General features: G+C 40.1%; 1 protein-coding gene across 1 annotated transcript in view; it reads left to right on the top strand.

Moving 5' to 3' along the window:
* LOC140493877 (uncharacterized) overlaps nucleotides 1-963 on the top strand; it is a 183,018-nt gene extending 182,055 nt beyond the window's left edge. The window contains exon 48 of the mRNA XM_072592871.1: nucleotides 338-963. Coding sequence (XP_072448972.1) covers nucleotides 338-767 — 430 coding nt within the window. The 3' untranslated portion in view covers nucleotides 768-963. The remainder of the gene's footprint in view (nucleotides 1-337) is intronic.
* Nucleotides 964-27,191: the final 26,228 nt, after the last annotated feature.

Raw genomic sequence — 27,191 nt, 5'->3', positions numbered from 1 at the left:
CTCTCATATCAGCTCTAGAATTCAGCTATTCTGCCCATGTTGAGACCAAGGCAGTAAAGAGGTCAAGAGCCAAGTGGTTCTGGCAGAAACCAAATGGAGCAGCAGTGAGCAGTTTGTTGTTGACAATACCATTCATGACACCTTCCATCAACTTGCTGATGATTGAGGGCAAAATGGTAAATGACTGGATTTGATTTGTCTTTGCATGCAGAACATATCTGGCAAAATTTTCCACTTTATTGGCTGAATGTCAATGCTATAGCCACATGAAATGCTTGGCAAGAAGTGCATGTTTTCTCATGTTTTAAATATCTTAAAATATGTCTAATAACAACAGGTATTCTTCAGAAGTAAATTCAATGGAACACAAATGTAACTGTTGTCAAGAGATGAAGACCCACAAGAGGGAGATTACTTTAATATGCCCTGATGGAAGTACTGTTCAATACTCATATGTCTATGTGGATTCATGTCACTGCATGGAAAATAACTGTGAGGAACCAACCAGCTCACTTTCGAACAGCACAATCCACGAAGTATTTCGAGCGAAACGCAGTCCAGACAGAATCAATGAGTCTGGAGACAAGCTAAGCTTGATCAATTTACAAAAAGAGACAGACTCCATAAGCTTTAATGAAGTCAATGAAGCCAACAAACATAAAAGGGAAAGAAGCTTAGAAAATGATCTACAAGAAAATCAACCTAAGGAAAGAAAACCAAGGCATGGGAGACGAGCAAATGCTCAGAAGCGTATGAAGCTCACATAAAACAAATCAAATATTTTAGCAAATAAAATTCATTCTGTTTGCTTCTTAGTACCAAAATTCACAATGCTGATGTTTATTAACTGTTCACTTTCTTTTTATTCAAGTTAGTTTCTAATTAAATAAGATTATTCTCAAAAAATGTCTATTTATTATCCTAAGTCCTATTCCAATAAATATTCTTATTATATGCAGAACAAATAAGTATTGTCCAATAATTCTAACAAATAAATATGCGCCTATTTATCATGTTGTTGCTTTTGGTTTTTGGACCAGGTCTTTTCACTGTCACAGCAGACTTCAATGCTTTTGATTTGGACTGCACCTTGTAGCTCACTAAATTCATGAATATGGGAACTTGTTATTAAGAATGTTTCTCAGCATACTGGCTTCTGAAGTATAGGTCATTTACAACACAGAGAAAGACCATCTGGCTTGTATCCATCCCACGCTATTTCTCTGGAAAAGCAACTCAGCTAAGTCCAATTCTTCATATTTCAGCATTTAAAATCAACCTAGTTAAATGAATTACCATTTCCTAAATGAAACACTCTACACACAGGCTGAGATTACAACATTTCTAAAATCTCCAACTATTGTTGTTCCTTGCAATTTCATTAATTTATCCTCACACTCTTTTAGGAACAAACATAGTATTTGCAATTCCTCAGTCTTCTGGCATTACTCTTCATTTCTGAGGAAAACCTCTATAATTTCCATCCTTACTTTCCTTAGCATTCCATCCAATCCTGGTCAGTAATCAAATATTGCTAGCCGCTCTAATGCCTCCTCTTCATCAGTTTTTAGCCGATACTTTCTCAGCTGCCCCTCTTTCACAATTACTTATACAACTTTCTCCCTTGGTAAAACTTGTGTGAGGTACTAATTTAGGATCTCAGCTGTGTCCTCTGTCTCCATGCTTAGATCCTATTCATGGTCCCTAGAGCAGAACCCCACCCTGTACTGCCCTTTTGATTTTTTATATTACACAGGTGATTTTCTTGGGTTGCCCTTTACATAAGCTGCCAATCTTTCGCATGCTCTCTCAATAGCCACATGCACTTCTCTTCACAGTAATTCTTTTTTTGAATCTGAGACAGTTTGAACCAATTCATTTGCTTTATATTTTCATCACATGCTTGATTGAACAAAACAAAGTTTTCACAAGGAAATATTAACTTCCTGTATTATTTGTTTCTGAAAGCAAGACATTTATGAACTATCTGAATACTTCCTCACCTGTCCTCAATATGTTAATTGGCCTATACTGTACTTCCAAAATGTAGTTCTTATTATCATTTGTCTGGATACAGTCTTGGTTAATAGGAAAAAAAAGATTGAAAAACAAAGATCTTTATATCTGCGCTTCATCTAAACAGAAATACACCTGGAAATTACAGCTATGTTATTCATAACTTTACTCTAGATCTAGGTATTATGCTAGTGACGCTGAGGATGTAACTGAAAAATATCATCAGGAATAGACAGAGCATCTGAGTAATATAAGAAATGACAATATCGGCATGAGTTTAGTTATGACTTGTACTGATGACAAGTATAACTTGCACAGTTCATTCTTGAAGTCACTAAGAAGGGGAATAAGAAAAACATCTTTGGATACTGTCTCTATGGACTTCCCGAATGCATTTGATAAACTGAGATACAATGAATTACTAGCAGAAAACCGAGTGAATGGTATCAGGAAGAACCTGGTGGTAATTGATGTGTAAAAGAATAAATGGGAAATTCTCTGACTGATGGGATGTGACAACTGGGATTTGTACGGGAGTCTCAGATTTTCATCACATGTGTTAATGACTTTGTAAATAAGTAAACAACTATATATATGATTATACAAATGACACTATATTAAAGTGGGCAGTATTGTTCTTCATGGTTATTGTTGAAGCCTTCTGACCTTTCATGATGGAAATGGCAGGAAGGGGTCATCAGCCACAATGTGGTGTGTTTAGAGTCCAGAGGTCAGTAGGCAATGTAGGCTAAATGGATTGTGCTTACTTCCAAGGGGCATAAGCTAAGGCAAATTTTATTTGCAGTATTCCTCCCCATTAACAGGGTGGACTGACATAGCTTCTGAAAAAGCCAACTGAATTTCCCTTCTCAGGGAGAAGAACATCAAGTCCTTATTTTATGGTGTGCCTGTGATCATTCTCATCATGTCTGCGAATGGTGAACAATTTGCTGTAGCTGGAAAGTATGTTAGAAGGCTAATGACCTGAACGACTATTGTCTTGGCCAGGCTTTGAGGATAGAAGCTGATGTGAAGGAGGTGAAACAACTTAGTAATTACCTCCTTTGGGATTCATAATCTCCTCAGGTACTGTTCTGTCCCAAGGTTATATGGGAAGGCAGTCCTAGAACACCATTTGTGGGTCAGACCTTCAATGAAGTACCCTCCTCTTCTTCCCACCTCCCAAGCATATGCTAGTCATGTTGCAGACCAAATACTGCTACACAAATATCTGTTCCCATGCAAAGGGTGTACTTCTCTTTCCATTTTTGTCATGTACAGGAAATATCTCCAAATTGCACAAACATCTCAACATAATGCTTGCATAAATTTTGCCATAGCAAAAACAGGACAAGAATAACTCACCTACATATTGCTGAGTGGGCCTTCAAGTAGCTCCAGAACAGGGATCCATGTTTGTTGTTTCAAGAATGATTGGCAAAGACACAGAATGCACAGTTTGACCAAATTCGATATTCTGCTGTTATATCATCCCACCAAGATAACAGACACTATTAAAGTTCTATTAGTGGTTTTCAGTTGCATGCAAAGGACATTTCATTGCAAAATTCCAATCCAACACCACACAGATTGTACACTAAGTGGTATGATAAATCTTGCAATAAGCCTGTGTTACAGTAGTTACCAGCCATATACAAATATAACCAAAGATTTATCAGGCACCATACTACACAATGATGATTGTAGTGTCTTTGAAAATAAGTTTTGTCCTTGGGAGTTTGGAAAATTAATCTACAAATAGAGGTAGGCAAGAGAATAACAGTCATCCTGGATCATGGATAGCTGCCTGTGGCTATTGGCTGAGTGGGTTCAGAAAGCTCACTAACATAGCAAAGATGGCCAGCCCCCAAAATAAGGTTTATCAACAGAGAGGTAGGCAGAGAGAGAGACAGAGAGAATCCAGGGAACCGAGCCATCATCTATTTCGGACAAGACTGGGAGTTCTCCTGCACCAGCTCAAGGTAAGGACAAAGACTGTTACTATCAATGACTCCACAATGTCAGGGTGAAAACTCCACCAGTTCAAAACCATCACCCCTTCACTTCCATTCCGCACAACAGCTTCAGGATAATCTGATTTGAACAATGAAATAATTAGAATTAATAACATTTAGTAAAGAAGTATCCTGGAGATAGATGCAGAAAAAATCAGAGCGTGAGAATTTTAAGTCCCTGTGTGCTAATGACAGGTATTAGACAGAACCAATTGATAACCAATACAAGTACTGAAGGTTTAGAGGGGAAGTGAAAAAGTAAAGAACAGAAGCAAAAATAGAGCAGATGAATTCATGTCTGAGGAGCTGGTGTATGGGAGAAAGATTCACATTTTTGGATCATTGGAATCTCTTTTGGGGTAGAAGTTACCTGTACAAGAAGGATAGATTGCACCTAAATTGGAAGGGGACTAATATGCTGCCACGTTGGACCCAGGGAGATAGTGAGGAAAGAGCTCAACCTGAGACTGGTACAGTTGAGAACAAAGGCAAATCGAACAGTCAGGGCAGGTAGGGGCAAAGCAGAGAACAAGGTAGAACTGGCAAATTAAACTGCATTTATTTCAATGCAAGAGGTCTAACAGGGAAGCCACATCAACTCAGGGCATGGTTAGGAACATGGGACTGGGATATCATAACAATTAAAGGAACTTGGTTCAGGGATGGACAGGACTGGCAGCTTAATGTTCCAGTATACAAATACAACAGGAAGGACAGAAAGGGAGGCAAGAGAGGATGGGGAGTGGCATTTTTGATCAGGGATAGCATTACAGCTGTACTGAAGGAGGATATTCCTGGAAATACATCGAGGGAAGTTATTTGGGTGGAACTGAGAAATAAGAAAGGGCTGACCACCTTATTGGGATTGTTTTATAGGACCCCTAATAGTCAGAGGGAAATTGAGAAATAAATTTGTAAGGAGATCTCGGTTATCTGTAAGAATAATAGGGTGGTTACAGTAAGGGATTTTAACTTTTTAAACGTAGACTGGGACTGCCTAAGTGTTAAGGGTTGAGATGGAGAGGCATTTTCTGATTCAGTATGTGGATGTACCTACCAGAGAAGGTGCAAAACTTGACTAACTAATTGGAGATAAAGCAGGTGTCAGTGGGGGAGCACTTTGGGGCCAGCAACCATAATTCTATTAGTTTTAAAATAGTGATGGAAAAGGATAAACCAGATCTAAAAGTTGAAGTTCTAAATTGCAGAAGGGCCAATTTTGATGGTATTAGGCAAGAACTTTCAAAAGCTGATTGGGGGGCAGATGTTCGGGGGTAAATGGATGGCTGGAAAATGGGAAGCCTTCAGAAATGAGATAACGAGAGTCCAGAGAAAGTATATTCCTTTTCGGGTGAAAGGAAAGGCTGGCAGGTGTAGGGAATGCTGGATGACTAAAGAATTTGAGGGTTTGATTAAGAAAAAGAAGGAAGCATATGATAGGTATAGACAGGGTAGCTCAAGTGAATCCTTGGAAGAGTATAAAGGCAGTAGGAGTACACATAAGAAATAAATCAGGAGGGCAAATAGAGTTAAGTTTAGAGAATCCAGAGAGTTTTTACAAATGCATTAAGGACAAATGGGTAACTGGGAGGAAATAGGGCCCATCAGACATCAGCAAGGTGGCCTTTGTGAAGAGCTGCAGAAGATGGGGGAGATACTATTGTATTTACTGTGGAAAAGGGCATGGAAGGTATAGAATGCATCTTGAAAAATGTCCATATTACAGAGGAGAAAGCACTGGATGCCTTGAAACGCATAAAAGTGGATAAATCCCCAGGACCTGATGAGGTGTACCCAAGAACACTGTGGGAAGCTAGAGAAGTGATTGCTGGGCCTCTTGCTGAGATATTTGTATCATTGATAGTCATAGGTGAGGTGCCAGAAGACTGGAGGTTGGCTAACATGGTTCCACTGTTTAAGAAAGGGGGTAAGGACAAGCCAGGGAACTATAGACCAGTAAGCCTGACATCAGTGGTGGGCAATTTGTTGGAGGGAATCATGAGGAACAGAAGGTATTTGGAAAGACAGGGACTGATTCGGGATAGTCAATGTGGCTTTGTGTGTGGGAAATCATGTCTCACAAACTTGCTTGAGTTTTTTGAAGAAGTAACAAAGAGGATTGATGATGGCAGAGTGATAGATGTGATCTATATGGATTTCAGTAAGGCGTTCGACAAGGTTCCCCATGGGAGACTGGTTAGCAAGGTTAGATCTCATGGAATACAGGGAGAACTAGCCATTTGGATACAGAACTGGCTCAAAGGTAGAAGACAGAGGGTGGTGATGGAGGATTGTTTTTCAGACTGGAGGCCTGTGACCAGTGGAGTGCCACAAGGATCAGTGCTGGGTCCACTACTTTTCGTCATTTACGTAAATGATTTGGATGTGAGCATAACAGGTGTAATTAGTAAGTTTGCAGATGACACCAATATTGGAAGTGTAGTGGACAGCGAAGAGGGTTACCTCAGATTACAATGGGATCTTGATCAGATGGGCCAATGGACTGAGAAGTAGCAGATGGAGTTTAACTTTGTGAAAGCAAATCTTAGCAGGACTTCTGCACTTAATGGTAAGGTCCTAGGGAGTGTTGCTGAACAAACAGACCTTGGAGTACAGGTTCATAGCCCCTTGAAAGTGGAGTCGCAAGTAGATAGGATAGTGAAAAAAAAGTTTGGTATGCTTTCTTTTATTGATCAGAGTATTGAGTACAGGAGTTGGGAGGTCATTAGTTGTACAGGACATTAGTTAGGCCACTATTGCAATATTGTATGCATTTCTGGTCTCCATCCTATCGGGAAGATGTTGTGAAACATGAAAGGGTTCAGAAAAGATTTACAAGGATGTTGCCAGGGTTGGAGGATTTGAGCTAAAGGGAGAGGTTGTATAGGCTTGGGCTGTTTTCCCTGGAGCGTCGGAGGCTGAGGGGTGATCTTATAGAGGTTTACAAAATCATGAGAAGCATGGATAGGATAAATAGACAAAGTCTTTTCCCTGGGGTGGAGAAGTCCAGAACTAGAGGGCATAGGTTTAGGGTGAGAGGGGAAAGATATAAAAAAGACTTAAGGGGCAACTTTTTTAGACAGAGGGTGGTGTGTGTGTATGGAATGAACTACCAGAGAAAATGGTGGAGGCTGGTACAATTGCAACATTTAAAAGGCATCTGGATGGGTATATGAATAGGAAGGGTTTGGAGGGTTATGGGCCGGGTGCTGGCGGGTGGGACTAGATTGGGTTGGGATATCTGGTCAGCATGGACAAGTTGGACCAAAGGGTCTGTTTCCGTGCTGTACATCTCTATGTCTCTATGATTCTGAAAAGGAATTATGAGAAAAGACTAGCTTCTGACATTTAGGAAATTACAAAGTTTTCTGTCGGCACATAAGAGTGTGCTTAAAGGAGAATTAGGGCCGGTTAGAGACCAAAATGGAGGTAGGGTAAAGCTGAGGTGGTAAATTAATATTTTTCAAGCAACTTTACAATAAAGGAGGATGCTACCCAGGCTGTGGTGACAGATGAGGAAACTCTGTCACTAGGAAGGTTGAAAACTTGGAAGAGAGAAGTCTTGGATAGACTGTTGGTATTTAAAGTTGACAAACACAGGACTGGATAAGATACATCCAAAGAGTTTGAAGTAAGTGAGGACAGAAATTGCAGGTGCCATCCTCCATAATCTTTCAGCCTTCCACAGTATCAAGGAAGATGCCAGAAGACTAGAGAATTGCAAACATTATGGCCATGTTCAAGACAGTTTGTAAGGGTAATTACAAACCAGTTAGTTTAACTTCAATGGTGGAAAAGCCTCTAGAAACAATTATTCACAACAGAATTAGTAATCACATGGAAAAGGGTGGGTTAATTAGGAGAGTAGACATGAATTTCTAAAGGCAAAGTCATGTTTAACTAACTTACTGGAGTGTTTTGGTGAGATACAGAAAGGCTCAATGAAGTGATATACATGGATTTTCAGAAGGCATTGGAAACAAGGCCACAAAACAGACATGTGAGTAAAGTTATATAGGTTCAAAAAGGATAGTAGCAATGTGGATACAAAATTTGCTGAGTGATAAGAAACAAAGTCAGTGGATATTTTTCAGGCTGGAGGAAATTTTGTAGTGGAGTTCCTTAGGGATCAGGCTGACTTTTCCTGATGATCTGGATCCTGGACAATTTCAAAGTTTGCAAATGAAACGACACATAGAAGAATTGTAAACTATGAGTACAGTGTGGAACTCCAAAAGGACATTGACAAGGTGATGGAGTGGCTGGATAGATGGCAGATGAGGTTCTGTCAGACAATTGTGATGAGATGCAAAAAAACCAAAAGAACTGCAGATGCCAAAAATCAGAAACAAAAATAGAAATTGCAGGGAAATCTCTGTAGGTCTGGCAGCTTTTGTGGAGAAAAATCATAGTTCATGACTCTTCTTCAGAACTGTGAGGTGATACATTTTGGCCAAAAGAATATTGACAAACATCATAAAATACAGGGTACAATTCTAAAGGAGGTGCAGGATCAAAGGAAACTGGATGTAGATGTGCACGGATCATTGAAGGTGGCAAGACAGATGAAAAGTGCAGTTAATAAAGTGTACAGCTAAAGTGTAAGGGGCACAAAGTACAAGTGTAAGGTAGTGATGTGGAACTTGCATAAAAGACACTTAAGACCTCAGCTGGACAGTTGAGAGTCCACATTATAGAAAAATGTGAATATACTGGACAGAGTGCAGAAGCAATTTCCAAGAGTGGTTTCTGGAATCAGAATTATCAGTTATGATTGAAAATAAAGATGAATTGAAGAAGTTGGAGCTGTTCTCCTTAGAGATTTGATAGATGTTTTCACTTTAATTTGAAAGGCAGCTGGACTGAGTAGATAGGGAGAAGATATTTCCACTTGTAAAAGGGACATGATCAAAAGCGATGTAAAGTGATGTGTAAAAGAATAAAGGGTGATGTAACAGACAATGTTTTTCCCTCACATGTAGTTAGAGATGTGGTGAAGGTTGATTCAAGTAACGCATTTCAGAGGGCATTAGATAATTATTTGGATAGAAATAGTGTGCAAAGGGTAAGGGGAGAAAAGAGATTGGCATGAGGTGATGATGGTCATTTAATAAGCTAGTGCAGGCACAATGGATCAAATGACCTCTTTCTAGGCCATAATAATTCTATGATTCTATGAAGAATAAGAGCCCTCTTTATTGAAGCATGGAAGATTCTTAGGGGAGTTGCTGTCTTCCAAATGTGAAGATGCAGCTGCTTTAACAAGTTTATTTTGTTCTTGGTTTTTTTTAAGAGAGGTTGCAAAGGCAGAGTTGCTAAGGGTCGAGGAAGAGCCAAGTTTAACAATGGGGAGTGGCCAGTTCTCCTAGTTCAGGTTTCTTTCTAGTTTGATTTAGATGCTGGAGTCCAGGAAAGGTTGCAAGCTTCAGCAAATGATTCCTGACTGACTTTCTCTCTGAAATCTCTTTGGATGTTGTTCCCTCCTGCCTGTAAGAATCTGGGTTTCAATTTATCTTTTTGCTGAGAGTGTGTTTATGGGATATTACTAGATTGGAACAGTTCCTTAGTTAAGTTGCAATATAGGGTCGATTACATTTTCCAATAGTTAAGTTATCCGAAATTCCATTTTCTCTTGTTTAGGTTTCAACTATAGTGTTTAATTAAATTGTTTTTCTCAAAGCCAAATAGTTTGACCAGCTGCACCACACCTGGAATATCCACTTCATATCTGCCTTTAAAATAAGACAAGGTTAGCATCTAGGCTACTTTCTTAAAATATTTTTGAGGGGGTCTGGCCTGGTCACTAATCCATGGCCCCCACATGGGCAGCACAGTGGCTCAATGGTTAGCACTGCTGCCTCACAGCACCAGGGACCCAGATTCCTCAGGTGAATTCTGTGTGGAGTTTGCACATTCTTCCTGTGTTTGCATGGGTTTCCTCCCTCCGGGTGATCCAGTTTCCTCCCACAAACCAAAGATATGCAGATCAGGTGAATTGGCCATGCTAAGCTGTTAGGTACATTACTCAGAGATAAACAAAGGGTAGGGGAATGGGTTTAGGTGGGTTACTCTTTGGAGGGTCGGTGTGGATTTGTTGGGCCTAAGGGCCTGTTTCCAAAATGTAGGGAATCTAATCTAATCTAACACAGATCACACACCCACTGGGATTCAGGATGTATGAATCAGCCAAGATCTACAGTTATACAAGGGCAACACAGTCCAAATACATTTCCACAATGCTTGGTAGGGAGATGCCTCAACAGATGTCACAATCACTGCAATTGCCCTTGTTTGTCTACATAGTCACAGTCTTTGTGATATGCAGCCCTCCTTCTAGAAATAACAGAGAAGTTTATGCAAATAATGTAAGAGAGACGACTTTCTTTATTTGACAAATTCAGCCATTGGAACTCTCTCATTTGCAAGCTTTGTTAAACTCCTGCATGTGTTTAACGTCCACCTCAGCCATGACAGACAGACTTTTTGTAATGGCTAGAGCTTTCTTGGTGACCATTGTGATGAAGGGGTAGGTGTGTACTGTACCTTTAAAAGAGAGTGAAAGCTGGCAAGGACTGACTGCAAGCACAGAGTGTGCTGAATAATTTTAAAATGTAACATTTGGCTGGAACTGAGTTGCCATGGAACACAACAAATTTGAATTCGGCTAATCAGTTTAAATTATGCCCAAGATACCAAAATCTAATTGAATTTAAATTTTAGTGTTTTGATGACATCAAACCAATCAGACAGTCTGATGTTTTGGGGTATAAAAATTGGATATTTTGAACAGTTAGCCAGAACGGCAAAGAGTACCAATAGACTATGCCAGCAGAACCGCTCTCTGAAAGATACCTTTTCATATGAAATCTGTGAAGCAGAAGACCAAAGGAAAGAAAACAGTAAGATGCAGGAGAATCGACACTGCTGAATGGTCTGGTTTTGAAAATTGAATTTTTTGTAAAATGTAATTGGGGAGTTTTATCAGATCAGTATATTGTTGTAGAGTGCGAGGTAGATAAATTGATCAGACAAAGGAGGTTTACAGAGTAGATAGTTGTTGTTTAATTTTTTTTACTTGGATTTAACAAATAAATTGTTAATTTTGTTTAAAATAGTGGAATTTGGTAGTTCTTTGTAGCTCATACTTTAACAGATGATGAAACAAGGTGCACTTTTCTGTGTGTCTGTTTTAAATTAGCTGAGGGGTTTATCTCATTTCGTAACACCATGTTCTCCCAGATTACACTTGAAGATAGTCCATCGTGCAAAGAGACCTGGTCCACACGTTTTACTGGAAAAAAAGGCGCAAAGTGTTTCCATTTTCAATCCCAAGACATAGATTTGGCATTTCTTAGCAGGACAAGGTTATCAACTCAAAGATCTGAAGCATGGCAATTTAACCAGCATGCACTCATTATTAAACCATCAACATCTACACTGGCTAAGCCATTTATCAGATCAATGATGACTGAACTTCAGTATAGTGAATTCATCCCTGACTCACAACATCCCGGGTGTGAAGCCCTCTGCTACAAGGTTGTCTGCAAATTAGATCTAACGATGATGGTCATCGGCACTGACAAATGGAAGACACTTGTCAGTGGGTATGGTCTGTTAATCCAGACTATCCGCTGGGACACTGGAGAAGCAAGCAGAAACAGAAGGTGCAAGAGTACAAGAAGAGGACCATGAGAAAACAGAGGCAAGGGAATCCTGCACAGTCCCAGTCTACTGCCTTACTCTGCAGCAAATGTGACAGAGGGGACAATGTCAGAATGGAACACCTGAGCCACACTAGACAATATTTAACACAGAATTCCCACCAGAGTACAGGCCATTGTCTTCAGGTGTGGAAGCCTGCCACATAAGCATAACATTTGTGAATGGTATTTAATGATTAACTAAGTCAGATATTGCAAAATTTCACTCTATTTGTCAAGTTTCAGACATACAGGTAAATGTTTGTTTGATAATCTTATTGAAAATTCTAATCTGAAGTGTTACTGTTTGCTTTTTGAAAGGTCACCCTAACAAACCTGGTCGCAAACAATCCCACCCTCGTTTTATTTACAGGATTACATTCTGGATCCTTGCATAAGAAATGCTTTAAGGACCTCTGCCATAACATCATAATTGGAAATAACCTCACTGAAATTCACTAATGGATCAGGTAGAATTATTCTCCAATGAGTTTGCATCAAATTTAAGAATCAGGTTTTGACATAACTGCGTGCGAGAGTGGTATCTAATAAAATGTAGGAATGAAAGCTATGGAGTGCCACAATATGATAACTGTAATTCCTAGGCCCACCCCACCCAAACACCCAGAACTGGCAGAACCATATTCAGGAAAGTGGAATAAGTAGGACGGCACGGTGGGGCACAGTGGTTAGCACGGCTGCCTCATGGCGCCAAAGACCCGAGTTCAATTTACGCCTCAGGCAACTGTCTGTGTGGAGTTTGCACATTCTCCCCATGTCTGTGTGGGGGTTTTCTCTGGGTGTTCGTTTCTTTCCACAGTCCAAAAACGTGCAGGTTAGGTGAACTGGCTAAAAATTGTTAAAATTGCCTGTAGTGTTAGGTGAAGAGGTAAACGTAGGGGAGTGGGTCTGGGTGGGTTGCTCTTCGGAGGGTCAGTGTGGACTTGTTGGGCCGAAGGGCCTGTTTCCACACTGTAAGTAATCTATCAAAACTTCCCTGGAGCCCTAAGGAACCACAGCCAGTCTCTAAGTATTCTGAAGGATACAAACCCGTTACCTCTGTTTCTGTCTCCACACATGCTGCCAGGCCAGCTGAGTCTCACTAGCATTTCATAATGTCCCTTTCTTGTAAACCAAGCAGGGAGGCATGTATAATTCACGAGGGTGCTTCATGATTTTGTGCAAGCCCAGACAAACCTTTTTTAATTCTATGCTAAACTTCTGTAAGCAGATAAGTCAATTAGAATTTTAATAGTAAACAGATATTTAGTGCCCAATTCTGAACTTAACTAGTATGTTATTTCGCTTTCATTTTCAGAATTCAGTTTTATTTGATTAGTTAAACATAGATATCTGTATAAAGTGTATTTCAGATGAAGCTTCAACATTATGATGTTTGCAACTAGCTTTATTGGCTGCAGCTAAATAATCTCATCAGAAGGTAATACCACTTGAAAACGAAGTCATATGTGAACAAATATAAAATTTATATCTATGTCTATTCCCAAATGTAATTCAGTTAAAATTCTTAAAATGCTTTCAGATTTCAAGGCACAATATAAATGAAAACTATATTTTGTTGTTACCTTGTTTGTCTGAACGATCATCCCTGGAAAATTAATCATTTGAGTGAAAACCTTTAAATTGAATTTCCTTCTCACTTCTATAATACCTACCATTTGAACACAAGCTTCAAATTTCAATTCTACCATAGTAAAGTCTCTCTTTTCTGATATTCATTTTCCTTCATATTTTCTCATGTCATGGGTTTGAACAACAAACACACACAATTGTCTCAGTCTTGGGACTTTTCAAAGGCATTCATATTCATTCACTGGGAAGCAAAACTGTAAATAACACTTTAGGTACAATATACCAATACAATTCGGTGCTTTATTTACATTTCAGCAGGACCTTGCTTTGTAATGTACTTCCTACTTTGTCATAAATCTTGTAGCACGCACACAATTCCTCACCCTAAAAAATAAAAACATAGACAAAAAGACATTCTTTGCACAAGTGCAAAGGAGCAAAGTGAGACAACAACGTAATAAAGCATGGAAGTCAACCCATGTCACAGAATCCGTACAGTGTAGAAACAGACCATTTGGCCCAACACATCACACCATCTTTCCAAAGAGCAATCCACCCAGATCCATTCCCCTACCCTACATTTACCCTGACTAATGCATCTAACCTAGCACCCCTGAACACTATAGGCAACTTAGCATAACCAATTCATCTAACCTGCACATCTTCAGACTGTGGGAGGAAACCAGAACACCCGGAGGAAACCCACAAAGACGTGGGGAGAATGTGCAAACTCCACACAGACAGTCGCCAGAGGCTGGAATAAAACGTGGATCCCTAGCACTGTGAGACAGCAGTGCTAACCACTGAGCCACCGTGCCACCCTTCCTCATAAATGGCATAGCATGAACATATAAAAAGGCTTGCGGTTATGCCGTTTCTTGGACAATTTGAAAAGACCACAAAACTCTTGACAATCAAAGAAGAACTTGAAGAAGGAATAGAGCAGTATTTAATATAGGCTTTGGATTCTCACCTATCGGGTGACAACTCCATGTCATCATTTTTCCAGAAGGTGAACTGCGTTAGGGAAATAGTGCCAATCAGGGAATAACATTCCTGATGAAGGGCTTTTGCCCGAAACATTGATTCTCATCTCTCGGATGCTGCCTGACCTGCTGTGCTTTTTCAGTACCACACTCTGGACTAATCTCCAGTATCTGCAGTCCTCACTTCCACCTAAAAAATAATATCGGCCAAGTCACCAGATGTACATTTCGGAGAAAAAACATATTTGAAGCTTACTAGACTGCTGAAACAATGACGAGAGATGTTTTCCCAGGAATTAACCAGCAAACATTTTTTGTCTTCATCTGAATATTTCTCCTGTCTTCTTCAGATGCAATGTTTTAATCCAATATTAATGATCCTTAATAGCTGTCAATATCTTGGTGTTGCTCTCAAATTGTGTAAATGTTCAACTTCATAAACTACCAATGTATTTTTCCTTTTGTCTTCCACTGCTGCCTTCAAATTTAACAATAGCTGCTTGATGTTTTTGTTTCTCTATCCTATGTACAAGAATTGGCATTGTCTTTTGGCGACTGCCTGCAAAACTTCTTGTGCCTGCTGCATGCCTTCCTCAAATACCCCTCACTAGTTGTCCAAACTGATCCTCATTATGTGTGTCAGAAACCACATCTCTGTTGCCCTCATCTTCCATATGTTTCAACTTTCACTTCCATTTAGGAACATTGACCACATTTTCTTACTTTTTGGAGTGTTGCTTTTATCAGTGTTAGCCACTTCCCGATATCTTGATTACTTTCCCCATTGCATATTACAGGAGACCGGGTACAGACACCTCATCCCCGGGGTGAATGCCTTTACTGTGGGAGCAGGCCATTCAGCCAATCGAGTCCACTCCGACCACCGGAACAGCATCCCACCCAAACCAACCCACTACCGTATCCCTGCATTTCCCATGGCTAATCCACCTGGTCTGCACATCCCTGGACGTGATGGGCAATTGAGCATGGTCGATCCATTTTTGAACGGAAGGAGGACTTATTTACTGGCCCATTAAATTCCAAATACGAATTGATTCCTGCCTCTCTTAAGGTTTCCACTACAGACTGGTCTGCATTTGCTGGGTTTATTCTTTGCTCCAATTTTAAGCATTTGAACATTTACAATTCCCCAGTCCTTTGGCACCACATTCTAGTCCAAAGAGGGTTGGAAGATTATGCCCGAAGCTTCACAGTCTCCAGGAAACATGGAAAGTTAGGAGCGGGAGTAAGCAATTTGGTCCTTGAAGTTTATTCTGCCATTCAATATGATCAAGGCTAACTCTTTAGGTTAATGCCATATTCTCAATTTCCCTCCCTATCCCTTGAACCTTTAATATCGAAAAGTGTATTAATTTCTTTCTTGAATAAATCCAGCCTCTATAGCATTCTAGAATAGTGAATTCCACAGATTGACCACCCTCTGAGTGAAGAAATGTCAGTCCTAAATGGTCCATCCTGTATCCTGAAACTGTTACTGAGGGTCCGAGACTCCCCAACAGGCAGTAGCCTCCCTGCATATTTGTCTCGTCCTATTTGCATTTTATATGCTTCAATCACATCTCTCACTTTTCTAAACTCCAATGACTAGAAGTCCAGTCAAACCAATTTCTCCTCATAGGACAGTCCTGAAATTCTTGGTATTGACCAAGTGCACCTTCACTGCACTCCCTATCACAAGTATGACCTCTCTCAGGTGGGAAACCAAACTGCTCACAATAATCCAGATACGGTTTAACCAAGGCTCTGTAGTAAAACATACCCACTGCATTAAAACATGCCTTTTTCTGAACTGAAATCTATGTGTGATGAAGACCAGCATGTTATTCACCTTTCTAATTGATTGCTGCACCATCCTGCTTACATTTTCATTGACTGGTGTTCAATGACAACCAGATCCTTTTGTACATCCACGTAGCCAAATATATCACCGTTTAAATAATATTCTGCATTTTTTCTCACACTGAAGTGTATAACTACACATTTATCCACACAAAATACCACATCTGCCATGTATTTGCCCACTTCAGTTTTCAAAATTTCCCCAATGCCTCCTCGCATCCTCCTTACAACTCCCAATCCATCCCCCAGATTTGTGTCTTCAGCAAACTTGAAGATATTGCATTTAGTTCCTCACCCATATATATATATATAAATATATATATATAGTGAATAGCTGGGGCTATTCCTGTGGTACACTGATTCCTGTGGTACATCACTCGTCACCACCTGCCACTGAGAAAAAGATGCGTATTTCCACTCTGTTTCCAGTCTGTCAATAATTCTCAATCAATGCCAATATATTACCCCCAGTCCTGTGTGCATCAATGTTGCCGACTAACCTCTTATGTGGGATCTTATCAAAAGCCTTGAAATCCAAATATACACATCCACTGGTTTTCCCTCATTATGGGGGAGGAGATAGCCTAGTGTTATTAACATTGGATTATTAATCCAGACACACAGCTAATGTTCTAAGGATCTAGATTCAAATCCCACCATGGCAGATGGGCAATAAATGCTGGCATAGCCACTGACATCCTCATCCCATGAAGAAAAAAAATAATTCTGCACTGGTTCCATCCTCCAGAAGAGCAGTTCAGCATGATTTCCCTTTCTTAAACTCTTGCTGATTTTGTCTAACCCAGTTAATACTTTCCAAATGTTCTGCTATCACATCTTTTATAATAGGTGCTAGCATTTACCCCACTTTTGATGTTAGGCTAAGGGGTCTGCAATTATATGTGTTTTTTCTCTCTCTCTCTCACAGTCTCTCCCTCTACCTGTCTTCCTCTGCCCTGCCTGGTGGTCATTACCCCCTTTCTGCTCGTTCAGTCTTTATCTATGGTGTGACAACTTCACTATCATGTTGTCCATGATAATCTTAGCATTGAAAATGTCCCAAGTGAGTCCAGCTGCTGCTTCAACTCCAAAATGTGGGTGGCCAGTAGCTGCAGCTGGGCAAGCTTCCAGATTACATGATTGCCAGGAAGAACCTTTTTATTTTCAGCCATTGATTAAAAATAATCATCTAACCTAGTGTTTGTCAGTCAGGTATATTAGGGGCTTTAGATAGTTTGACAACATTTTTAATCTTTGGTGTAGGACTGAATGAGTGGGGTCTGAGCAGGAATAAGGTGAAGGGCATTGTGGTAAGATCTAAGAGTGTGAATTTTTTAGAAATTTCAGTTACTGGGGACATACCAGGTTTAAGGTAAAACGAATGAGTTTAAAAGAGATGTGAGAGTCACGTTTTTTGCACAGATGGTGCCTGGAATACACGACCAGAGGGATTGTTGGAGACAGATATAATAAGTGTTTGAAAGGTATCTTGTCGGAAAAATGAATAGAGGAATATGCACAGCATAGATGCAAAAGAGTTTTAGTTTTGAAAAGCATCATGTGTCAGTGCAGGTTTGGTGGGTCGAAGGCCTGTTCCTATGCTGTACCAGTTTTTGTTCTCTTTGTTCTTTGTATGTGTGTATGGAGGGGAGGTGAGTTTTGAGCAAACTCAAGTGGAAGAGCAGATCCTTGGTGGATGTGGGTCTGACATGCACAGGACAAAATGGGTCTTCTGAGTATTATAACCTGGGAGGGGTCTTGGGCTAAGGTATACATATGTGAGGTTTTGGAGCACCAAGAAGTGTCTAGAAGTGATATCCCACTTTGAGCAGCACACGGTATGTCACAGGATCAAGAAGGCAGACTATAAATGAAAAGTTTTGTATTTAGAAGGGTGTGATGGGAACAGGAGTAGTCCGTTTAGCCCTTTTAGACCTCTGTGATTCAAGATCATCTATCTCAGCACATTTTCAAATGCTATCCTCATCTCTCTTAAGATGTTATTGGTATCTAGAAATCCATCATGAACATACTCATGACTGAGTTTCCACAAACTTTTGCTCTCGATGGAAAATGTAACATTCTTTAGGTATGTGGACCAAAATTGCACACAATACTCCAGGTGCAATCTAGCCAAGGTACTATATAATTGAAGCAAGATATATTTACTCCTGTACTCAAATCCCCTTAGAATAGAGTCCAACGTACCATTTACATTTCTAAATGTTTGCTACACCTGCATGTTAGCTTTCAGTGACTCATAAACAAGAACACCCAGGTCCATTTGTACATCTACACTTTTTAATCTATAACCATGATTTGGAAGTGCCAGTGTTAGACTGGGGTGTACAAAGTTAAAAGTCAGACAACACCAGCTTATAGTCCAACAGGCACTAGCTTTATTTGGGAGCACTAGCTTTCGGAGCGTGGCTCTTTCATCAGGTGGTTGTGGAATATAAGATCGTAAGACACAGAATTTATAGTAAAATTTTACAGTGTGAAAGATTTGGATTGTTTATTAAGTCTCTCATCTTTTAGAATCATCATGTTGGTTTCAGTTCTTTTATATGTAAATCCCAGAACTATTTTTTAAAATTACATTCTCAGGTGAACTTTAACAATAGGTGCTGTGTCATCTCAGATTGAAGTTGTGAGGTGCCCTGTGTGAGGATGTCTGTGCCCCAACATTCAAACTGATTCTATTTCTAAAAGAGGAATTTATAGAATCTGACATGGATTCATGCAGTTTTCGAGCAAAATAAAATGTAATTCTGCAAGTACCAATTCACCCCACAAACTTATATGTGGTGCGTGTACATGTAGGTGTATGTGTGTTGGAGAGGTATGAGTGTCTATGAGAGAGCATGTGTATGTGTGTGAGTGTAAAGGGGTATAAGTCTGTGAGAGGGTGTTGTGTGGGTTTATATGTGTGAGCGTATGAGAGAGAGCTTGTATATGAGAGATGGTGTGTGTGTGTGTGTGTGTGTGTTAGGGGTCAGCTGTTGTGTGACATGAACCCATGGGTATGGCCTCAAACGAGACCTTGGGTTCATGTCATACTACAGGTGACCCCACTGCATTACACATATACACACACTCCACAGACCCAAACACTCACACAGACCGTTTCTCATACACAAGCTCTCTCTCAAACGCTTACACATATACGCTCATACTCGCACCCACACACCACCCTCTTTGGACTAAACTGGACCATGCTGACCAAAATGTCCACCAACACTAGCCCCATTTCCCTACACTTAGCCCATATCCTTCTAAACCTTTCCTATTTGTCCAAATGCCTTTTAAATGTTATTAATGTACCCGCCTCAACCACTTCTGGTGGTTCATTCCATATGTATACAACCTCCTGTATATAAAAAAAAGTTGCCTCTTAGGTTTCCTTTTATTCTTTCCCCTCTAACTTTAAAATGATGTCCTCTAGTCCTTCATTTCCCAACCCTGGGAAAAAGACTGAGTGCATTCACCCCTATCCATACCTCTCATGATCTTATTGTATTAGATCCTCCCTCAGTGTCCTCTGCTCTAAAGAAATAAAATGTCCTAACTTGTCCAACCTCTCCCTATAATTCAGAACGCTGGGTCCTGGCAATGTTCTTGTAAATTTCTTCTGCACTCTTTCCAGTTTAATAACATCCTTCCCATAGCAAGGTGACCAAAACTGAACATGATACTCTAAGTAGAGCCTCACCAATGTCCTGTACAACTGCCACATAACTTCCCAACTTTTATACTCAGTGTGCCAAAAGCCTTCTTTACTGCACCGTCTACCTGTGACTCCAGTTTCAGAGAACCATGCACCTGACCTCCAATGTCCCTCTATTCGACTACACTCCTTAAGGCCCTACCATTCACCGTGAAACTCCTACCTTGATTTGACTTTCCAAAATACAAGACCTCACTCTTTTCTATGTTAAACTCCATTTGCTATTTCTCAGCCCACTTCCCCAGCTGATCAATATCCAGCTGCAATTTCTCGTAACCTTCCTCACTGTCCACAATACTACCTATTTTAGTGTCATCTGCAAACTTACTAATCACGCCTTGTACATTCTCATCCAAATCATTGATATAGGTAACAAACAGCAGTGGACCCAGCACCAACACCTGAGGCTAGTCACAGGCCTCCAGTCCGACAAGTATCCTTCAACTATTACTCTCTGCTTCCTACATCAAGCCAATTATGTATCCAATTTGCCAGCTCCCCTGGATTCCATGCGATCTAACCTTCCAGAGCAGTCTATCATGAGGAACCTTATCAAAGGCCTTACTGAAATCCGTATAGACCATGTCTACCTCTCTGTCCTCGTCAACCTTCCTGGTCACTTCATCAAAGAGCTCTAACAAATTTGTGAGGCATAATCTCCCATGCACAAAACTATGTTGACTATTCCTAATCAAACCCTGTCTTTCCAAATGCATGCATATCTTTTCTCTCAGAATCCTCTCAAGTAACTTAGCTACACAGATGTTTGGCTTACTAGTCTGTAGTTCTCAGGTTTTTCTTTGTAACCTTTCTTCAATAAGGGCACAACATTCACTACCCTACAGTCATCTAGTACCTCACCCGTGGCAAATGATGCTGCAAATATATCAGCCAGGGCCCACGCAATTTCTTCTTCAGCCACTTTCATGGTTCTTTGATTCATCTGGTCAGGAGCAGGAGATTTATCCACCTTCATACATTCAATACATCCAACATCTCCTCCTGAAGTTTAGTAATTTCTCTACCCCCCTGCTGCCACTCTCACCTTTTGCATAATCTGTCCCTACTTTTCATCAATCCATTGTGTAATCTATCTACTACTTTGCAGTTCACTCTCCCCTTTGCAATCCTCATTTCCCTTTGCAGTCCCCCACTTCCCTTTGCAATCTTTATTTCCCTTGTAGATAATGTCCCCCTGTTTGCAGTTTCACACTCCTCTTTGCAGTCCCTCACAACTGTTTGCAACACTCTATCCCCTTTTCAGCTTGACCAATCAGAATCCACTTGTCAGCCAATTCGCACCCGGTGTCTCATATGATATAAGCATTTGTTCCCTTTGAGATTTTGTGTTCTCATGTTTCTATCCTGATAAGATAAACATGAAAATCAATGTGACATGTATTTGATTTATATATATTTTACATAGTTAGTTTTAAGTTTGGATTTTTGAATTTGATCTTGTGGCATTTGAGCTTTTTCTCTGTCCAAAGATTTTGAATGATTAACTTGTAAGTATTTTGGTAGCCATGGTGATTAATTTTAAAACACAGTGTGAGAGGTACAATTCCAGAAATGTAATGGATTTTTGTTTAAATTTGCATTTTACAAGTGAACCAATTGTGCAATACGCTTCAGTTTGCTTGTTTTTTTAAAACTTTGATTAGGAGCAACACCCATAGCTTGGGAAAAAAGTTGCTGTTTTTACTTTCAGTTTGGGCAGTTCTACAGGGTTCTTAGCTAAAGCTGGATGTACGAAGCAGTTGCTTTCTAAAGCAGAAAGGGAAAATATAGTTTAGAATAATTAAAAAACACATTACTTAAGTGTAAAGAATTTTGTTTAAAGGTTCCAGACCATAACTCTTCAGTTAATACCCTGCACGGGTTATTTGAAGCAATGAAGTTGTAAGCTCAGTGTATAATGAATCACGGAAGAGATTTCCATTGGCAGGGATTGAAACCACAATGTCAAACTCAATATGGGATAGAAAAAGGTATTCTCTCCGGTGTGTGTATTGAGATGCTTTTGGGATTAATGGAATTATATCTTAACCATGCATTTGGAATATTTACATTTGTTTCATATGTAAGTAATGTATTTTCTTCTACTTTATCGTAATTTCTTTTGTGCAATAAGTTTCTATTTTATTGTTAAAACCAAATCTGCAAATTCTATAATATTAATCGAGGAGACTATATTGCAGAACAGAAACGTTTTAACTTTGAACATTCTTTCAAGTTAAGTTAGAACTGCAGATTGAAAGGTTATGTAAAACTTAGTAAACAGCAATATCATCATTAATAGAATGAAGCACTTTGTAAAAGATTATTTAAGATTGTTTTTTCCATCACTACCCTACCCTTTGAGAAATATTATTGACTTAACAAACTCTTCCATAAAAATTCTTGGAGTAGAAATTCATTTAAGGTTATAAGTATCATGCTTGCAGCATGTGGATATTATTTGCATGCAGATAAGGCATCAAGTCTATCACCAGGATTGAATTACCAATAAATTAAGCAGGCAGGGTTCCTGCCTTCACCCCACCTTAGCATTGCTAAGCCTTGGATGCATTGCATCCCATAAATTTGTCTGCTGCTCCTGTTCTTCCCTGTACATGTGGATGAAGTCCCTGATTGCTGACACTACAGGGCCCCTTCCTGCCTGGGGCTGTGCAGCTGCCTGATCTCCATCAGTCTTCTGAGATCCAAAGGCCTGGGTTGTTTCTTTTTTGTCCAGCTGGAAGTTGCATTCGCCAAATTGTGGTCCCATACTCAAAGCCTAACATTCCCTTCAATGTGTCGGTATTTGGACCATTAGGGCTGGCATAAGTCAGCTTTGCTGATGCGTCCTCAGGAACATTGAATCCAATGTTCCTGGAAAAGGTGGGAGGGCAAATTGGTGCCCATGCTGCCAACAGGGCAATGAGTGAGCAAAAACTTGGTCAATGGAGTTTAATGTAAAAAGTATGAGGTCATGCAGTTTGATAGGAAAAATCAAAGGACAGCCTATTACTTAACTAGCAAGAAACTCTAAAAACGTGCAGCACTAAGGAATCTGGGTGTTCTTATGCATGAAACACAAAATGTTAGCGTGCAGCTACAGCAAGTAATTAAGAATTAAACTTTGATTAGGAGCAACACCCATAGCTCGGAAAAAAGTTGCTGTTTTTACTTTCAGTTTGGGCAGTTCTACAGGGTCCTTAGCTAAAGCTGGATGTATGAAGCTGTTTAAATATTCACCTTTATTGCTTGTGATTGGAAAAAGCAGTGAAGTCTTGTTAAAACTGTATGAACTGTTGGTGAGTTTGGACCTAGATAACCATACATAGTTTCAGTCCCCCATATCTAGGAAAAGATCGAAAGGCAATTTGAGGCAATTCAAAAGCGATTCACTGGGCTGATTCCTGAGATGGAGGAGATGATTTATTAAGAATGGTTAAACATGTTTATGCCTTTATTTATTGGAGTTTAGAAGAATGAATGCTGATCTTACTGAAATAGTCAAGATTCTGTGAAGGTTTGACAGGATAAATGAAGGAATCTCAAACTAGGGAACATTGTTACAGGATAAAGGGACATTCATTTAAAACTCAGATGTAAATAAATTAATTCTCCCAGAGGGTGGGGAATTTCTTCAATTTTCTGCCTCAGTCAGTTGTGGATGCTGGATCACTGAAATTATTTTAAGAGAAGGTAGACAGTTTTTTTTCAAAGGAGAAAGTGAAGACTGCAGATGCTGGAGATCAGAGCTGAAAAATGTGTTGCTGGAAAAGCGCAGCAGGTCAGGCAGCATCCAAGGAGCAGGAGAATCAACATTTTGGGCATGAGCCCTTCTTCCTGAAGAAGGGTTATGCCCGAAACGTCGATTCTGCTGTTCCTTGGATGCTGCCTGACCTGCTGCGCTTTTCCAGCAACACATTTTCAGGTTTTTTTTCAAAGTATTGGGGCAATGAGGGCTACAATAAGCTTCCATGAAAGAGGAGTTGAGGGCCATGTTGAATTTTGGAACATGCTTAAGGTACTGAATGACCTGCTCTTGTTCCTATTTCTTATATTATGTTCCCAGCCAACCAACAGAATCAGACCAAACTCATACTTGACCTGCCTGTAGTCTCGACAACACAATGACAGTCCCGATGACCTGCATCAATTTATACAATGGGACGGCACAGTGTCTCAGTGGTTAGCACTGCTGCCTCACAGGGACCTGGATTTGATTCCACCCTTAGACGACTGTCTATGTAGACTTTGCACATTCTCACCATGTCAGCATTGGTTTCTGCCGGGTACTCGGGTTTCCTCCGACAGTTCAAAGATGGACAGGTTTGGTGGATTGGCCAGGCTAAATTATCCATACTCTCCAGGAATGTGTTACGTTAGGTGGATTAGAGAGGTTAACCATGGGAAATGAGGGTTACAAGGAAAGGGTAGGGGATGGGTCTAGGTGGGTTACTCTTCGGAGGGTTGGTGTGGACTTGTTGAGCCAAATGGCCTGTTTCCACACTGTAGGAATTCTATATAAACCATCCCCTGATTAACCTATCTCCTGGCCTGAAATTGCAAGATGTCCCTGACTGACCAACCACAAAGTTGTGTTCATTTCCTTGACTTTGAGGAGTTCTATAACACTGACCCCAACTTAAAAAATGCCAAGCCCCAGGTTTGAATTGGACCAGCCAGCTGACTGCACATAGACAACAGTTCAAACTACATATGACTCAATTAGTGGATGGCACAGTGGCTCAATGATTAGCACTGCTGTCTCCACAGCACCAGAGACCTGTGTTGAACTCCACCCTCAGGCAACTGTCTGTGTGGAGTTTGCACATTCTCCCTGTATCTACGTCAGTTTCTTCCAGGTGCTGAGGTTTACTCCTACAGTCCAAAGATGTCCAAGTTTGGTGGATTGGCCATGCTAAATTGCCCATAGTGTCCAGGGATGTGTAGGTTAGGTGGATTAGCCATGGAAAATGCAGGGTTACAATGATAGAGCAAGCGGGTGGTCTTGGGTGGGATGCTGTTTGAAGGGCTGATATGGACTCGATGGGCTGAATGGCCTGCTTCCACACTGTAGGGAGTTATGATTCAATAAATAGCCTGCCAGAATTGCACTGTTCCCTCACTAACCATTCATTCCACTTCATATTCCATGCCCGTCATCCACATACATTCTATTTGCTACATCTTCTGCAGACACATGCACCATCTCTGATATTGAGGCACCTCCATGTCCACTTAACTGTGCCCTACAGACACATGCTACTGCACTCTCTTCTGCATTGAACTGGCCACCTTGAACAAAATGCAACCTTCAGCACTAAATTGTCCAGTCCAAATCACTTGCTGCTACTTTACCTTCTGTGCTGCTTTTATTATTTGCAAAAATATACTTTCTTCACAAATTATCTTGTTAGTACACTGCAAAATAGTACAAGTCAGGCATTACAGGAAATGAAATTAAAATATCACATTATTCATTTTAACATTGCACTCTTAGTTGCCTCCATTTCAAATGCAAAATTGGAACACTTCCAACATATAACCAGAAACTGCATGTATTTAAATATAAGCTAGGAGGGGTTTTATAAGTTAACAGTACCTTGGTACGCTACGGCAGAAAGACCTTAGATAGTGGCCTCTCCCCTATTGTGTCCTGGCAGCAGCTAGTCCCGGCTTTAATGCATCCCTCAGCTCATAGTCCTAGACCTTGGTAAGTTTTGGGCACAGCACAAAGAGCCTTTTACTGAAATCAAGGCCACCAGGCACAGTTGTTGTTTGTCTCACTGTGTATCCCAGAGAACAAATCATATGGCACAGAGTCTTGCATTTTGGAACTGTTCAGGAAAGAGTTGGACAATGCATATCTCTCCAGACTTCATTTACAAATGCATCTTCCAGAAGAAGAAGTCAGACAGTTCCTTCTGCCATCTTAAGGGCACGTGCAATGGCATAGAGGGTCTGGGTGTATATGGAAGATCTGAAACATAGTGTCCTTCTCACCGCCAGCGAGCTACATCTTTGAACTTGGTTGAGACGTTTTGCCAAATGACTGACATTTTCTGTACTAAGGTGCCATCTGCAAAATCAAAGCTGCTGCGTTCTCCAGTTAAATTCTGTGATGACCCAGAGATACATGCTGCCTTGGTCCCCTATGACACATTTACTTTGGCTATAAGCTCACAGCAAAAATGAGAACAACCAAAATGTACAAGATTTTGCTAGAAGGAGACATGACAAAGCACTTAGCCAGACTGGAGGCTGAAGACTAAGTCAGCAAGAACACTTAATATTCAGTTGAGAATCTGAAACATTGAATGTCCCAACTTGACAGATGTTAACTGAATTAATTCTGGTGAGTTGTAGAATTAATGACATGCATATATGGTTTTCAATAATTGCTGGTGGGAAGGCTGTCTCACTTTTTAAGGATGGAGAACTAAATTGCTAAAGTTAATCTTGACAGCAAGAATCTGATTTTTGGATTCTCACTTGATGATGTTTTCATGATTGTCTCCCTTGGGAACAGAAAATTGTGCCCACAATTTGGAAATAGGTTCTATTCTGATCCATTCGGAGAAAGTGAGGATAACAGTTGCTGGACATCAGAGTTGAAGAGTGGAGTGCTGGAAAAGCACAGCCGGTCATACAGCATCCAAGGAGCAGGAGAGTAGACGTTCTGGGCATAAGCCTGAATGATGAAGGGTTTATGCCCAAAACGTTGACTCTCCTGCTCCTTGGATGCTGTATGACCGGCTGTGCTTTTCCAGCACTCCACTCTTCGATTTTATTCTGATTCATGCTTCCTATGATGAATGATTTCTTTGTGGAAACATACAATTATCCAAGCATATCAAACATGTTATCAAGATATTAAAACATTCTGATTCATGTCATTCACCTATTGTAACATTTCACAACAGCAAACAGGATGTTGTTCCTGGTCCACCCTGCTTGGAAATCCAAATAATTGCCGTGTCATTTTCTTCTATTTATGAATGGACTAGAAAGTAAACAATACATTTTAACACTATTGAATTTATCATAAGAAATGTCATGGATATTAGAATCAATAATGATGAGTACTGGTTTGCATTGGATTCATTAACACTAACATGATCTAAATCTAACACATTTTAACATGATTAAAAACTTTAAATACTTGTGAGCGGATATTTCTGTTGGACAAGATAGGCTTTTGTAAATAGTAATGGACAATTGGTAAGGTGTGATTAAATATTTTAAGTGCAGGATTTTTTTTCCTGGCTTATAGTAACAATAATGTACTGCATGTTAA

The sequence above is a fragment of the Chiloscyllium punctatum genome, chromosome 22 (genome assembly GCF_047496795.1).
Source record: "Chiloscyllium punctatum isolate Juve2018m chromosome 22, sChiPun1.3, whole genome shotgun sequence".
Lineage (NCBI taxonomy): Eukaryota > Metazoa > Chordata > Chondrichthyes > Orectolobiformes > Hemiscylliidae > Chiloscyllium > Chiloscyllium punctatum.
The sequence above is the reverse complement of the archived record's forward strand: the minus strand, read 5'-3'. Positions and strand labels throughout refer to the sequence as shown.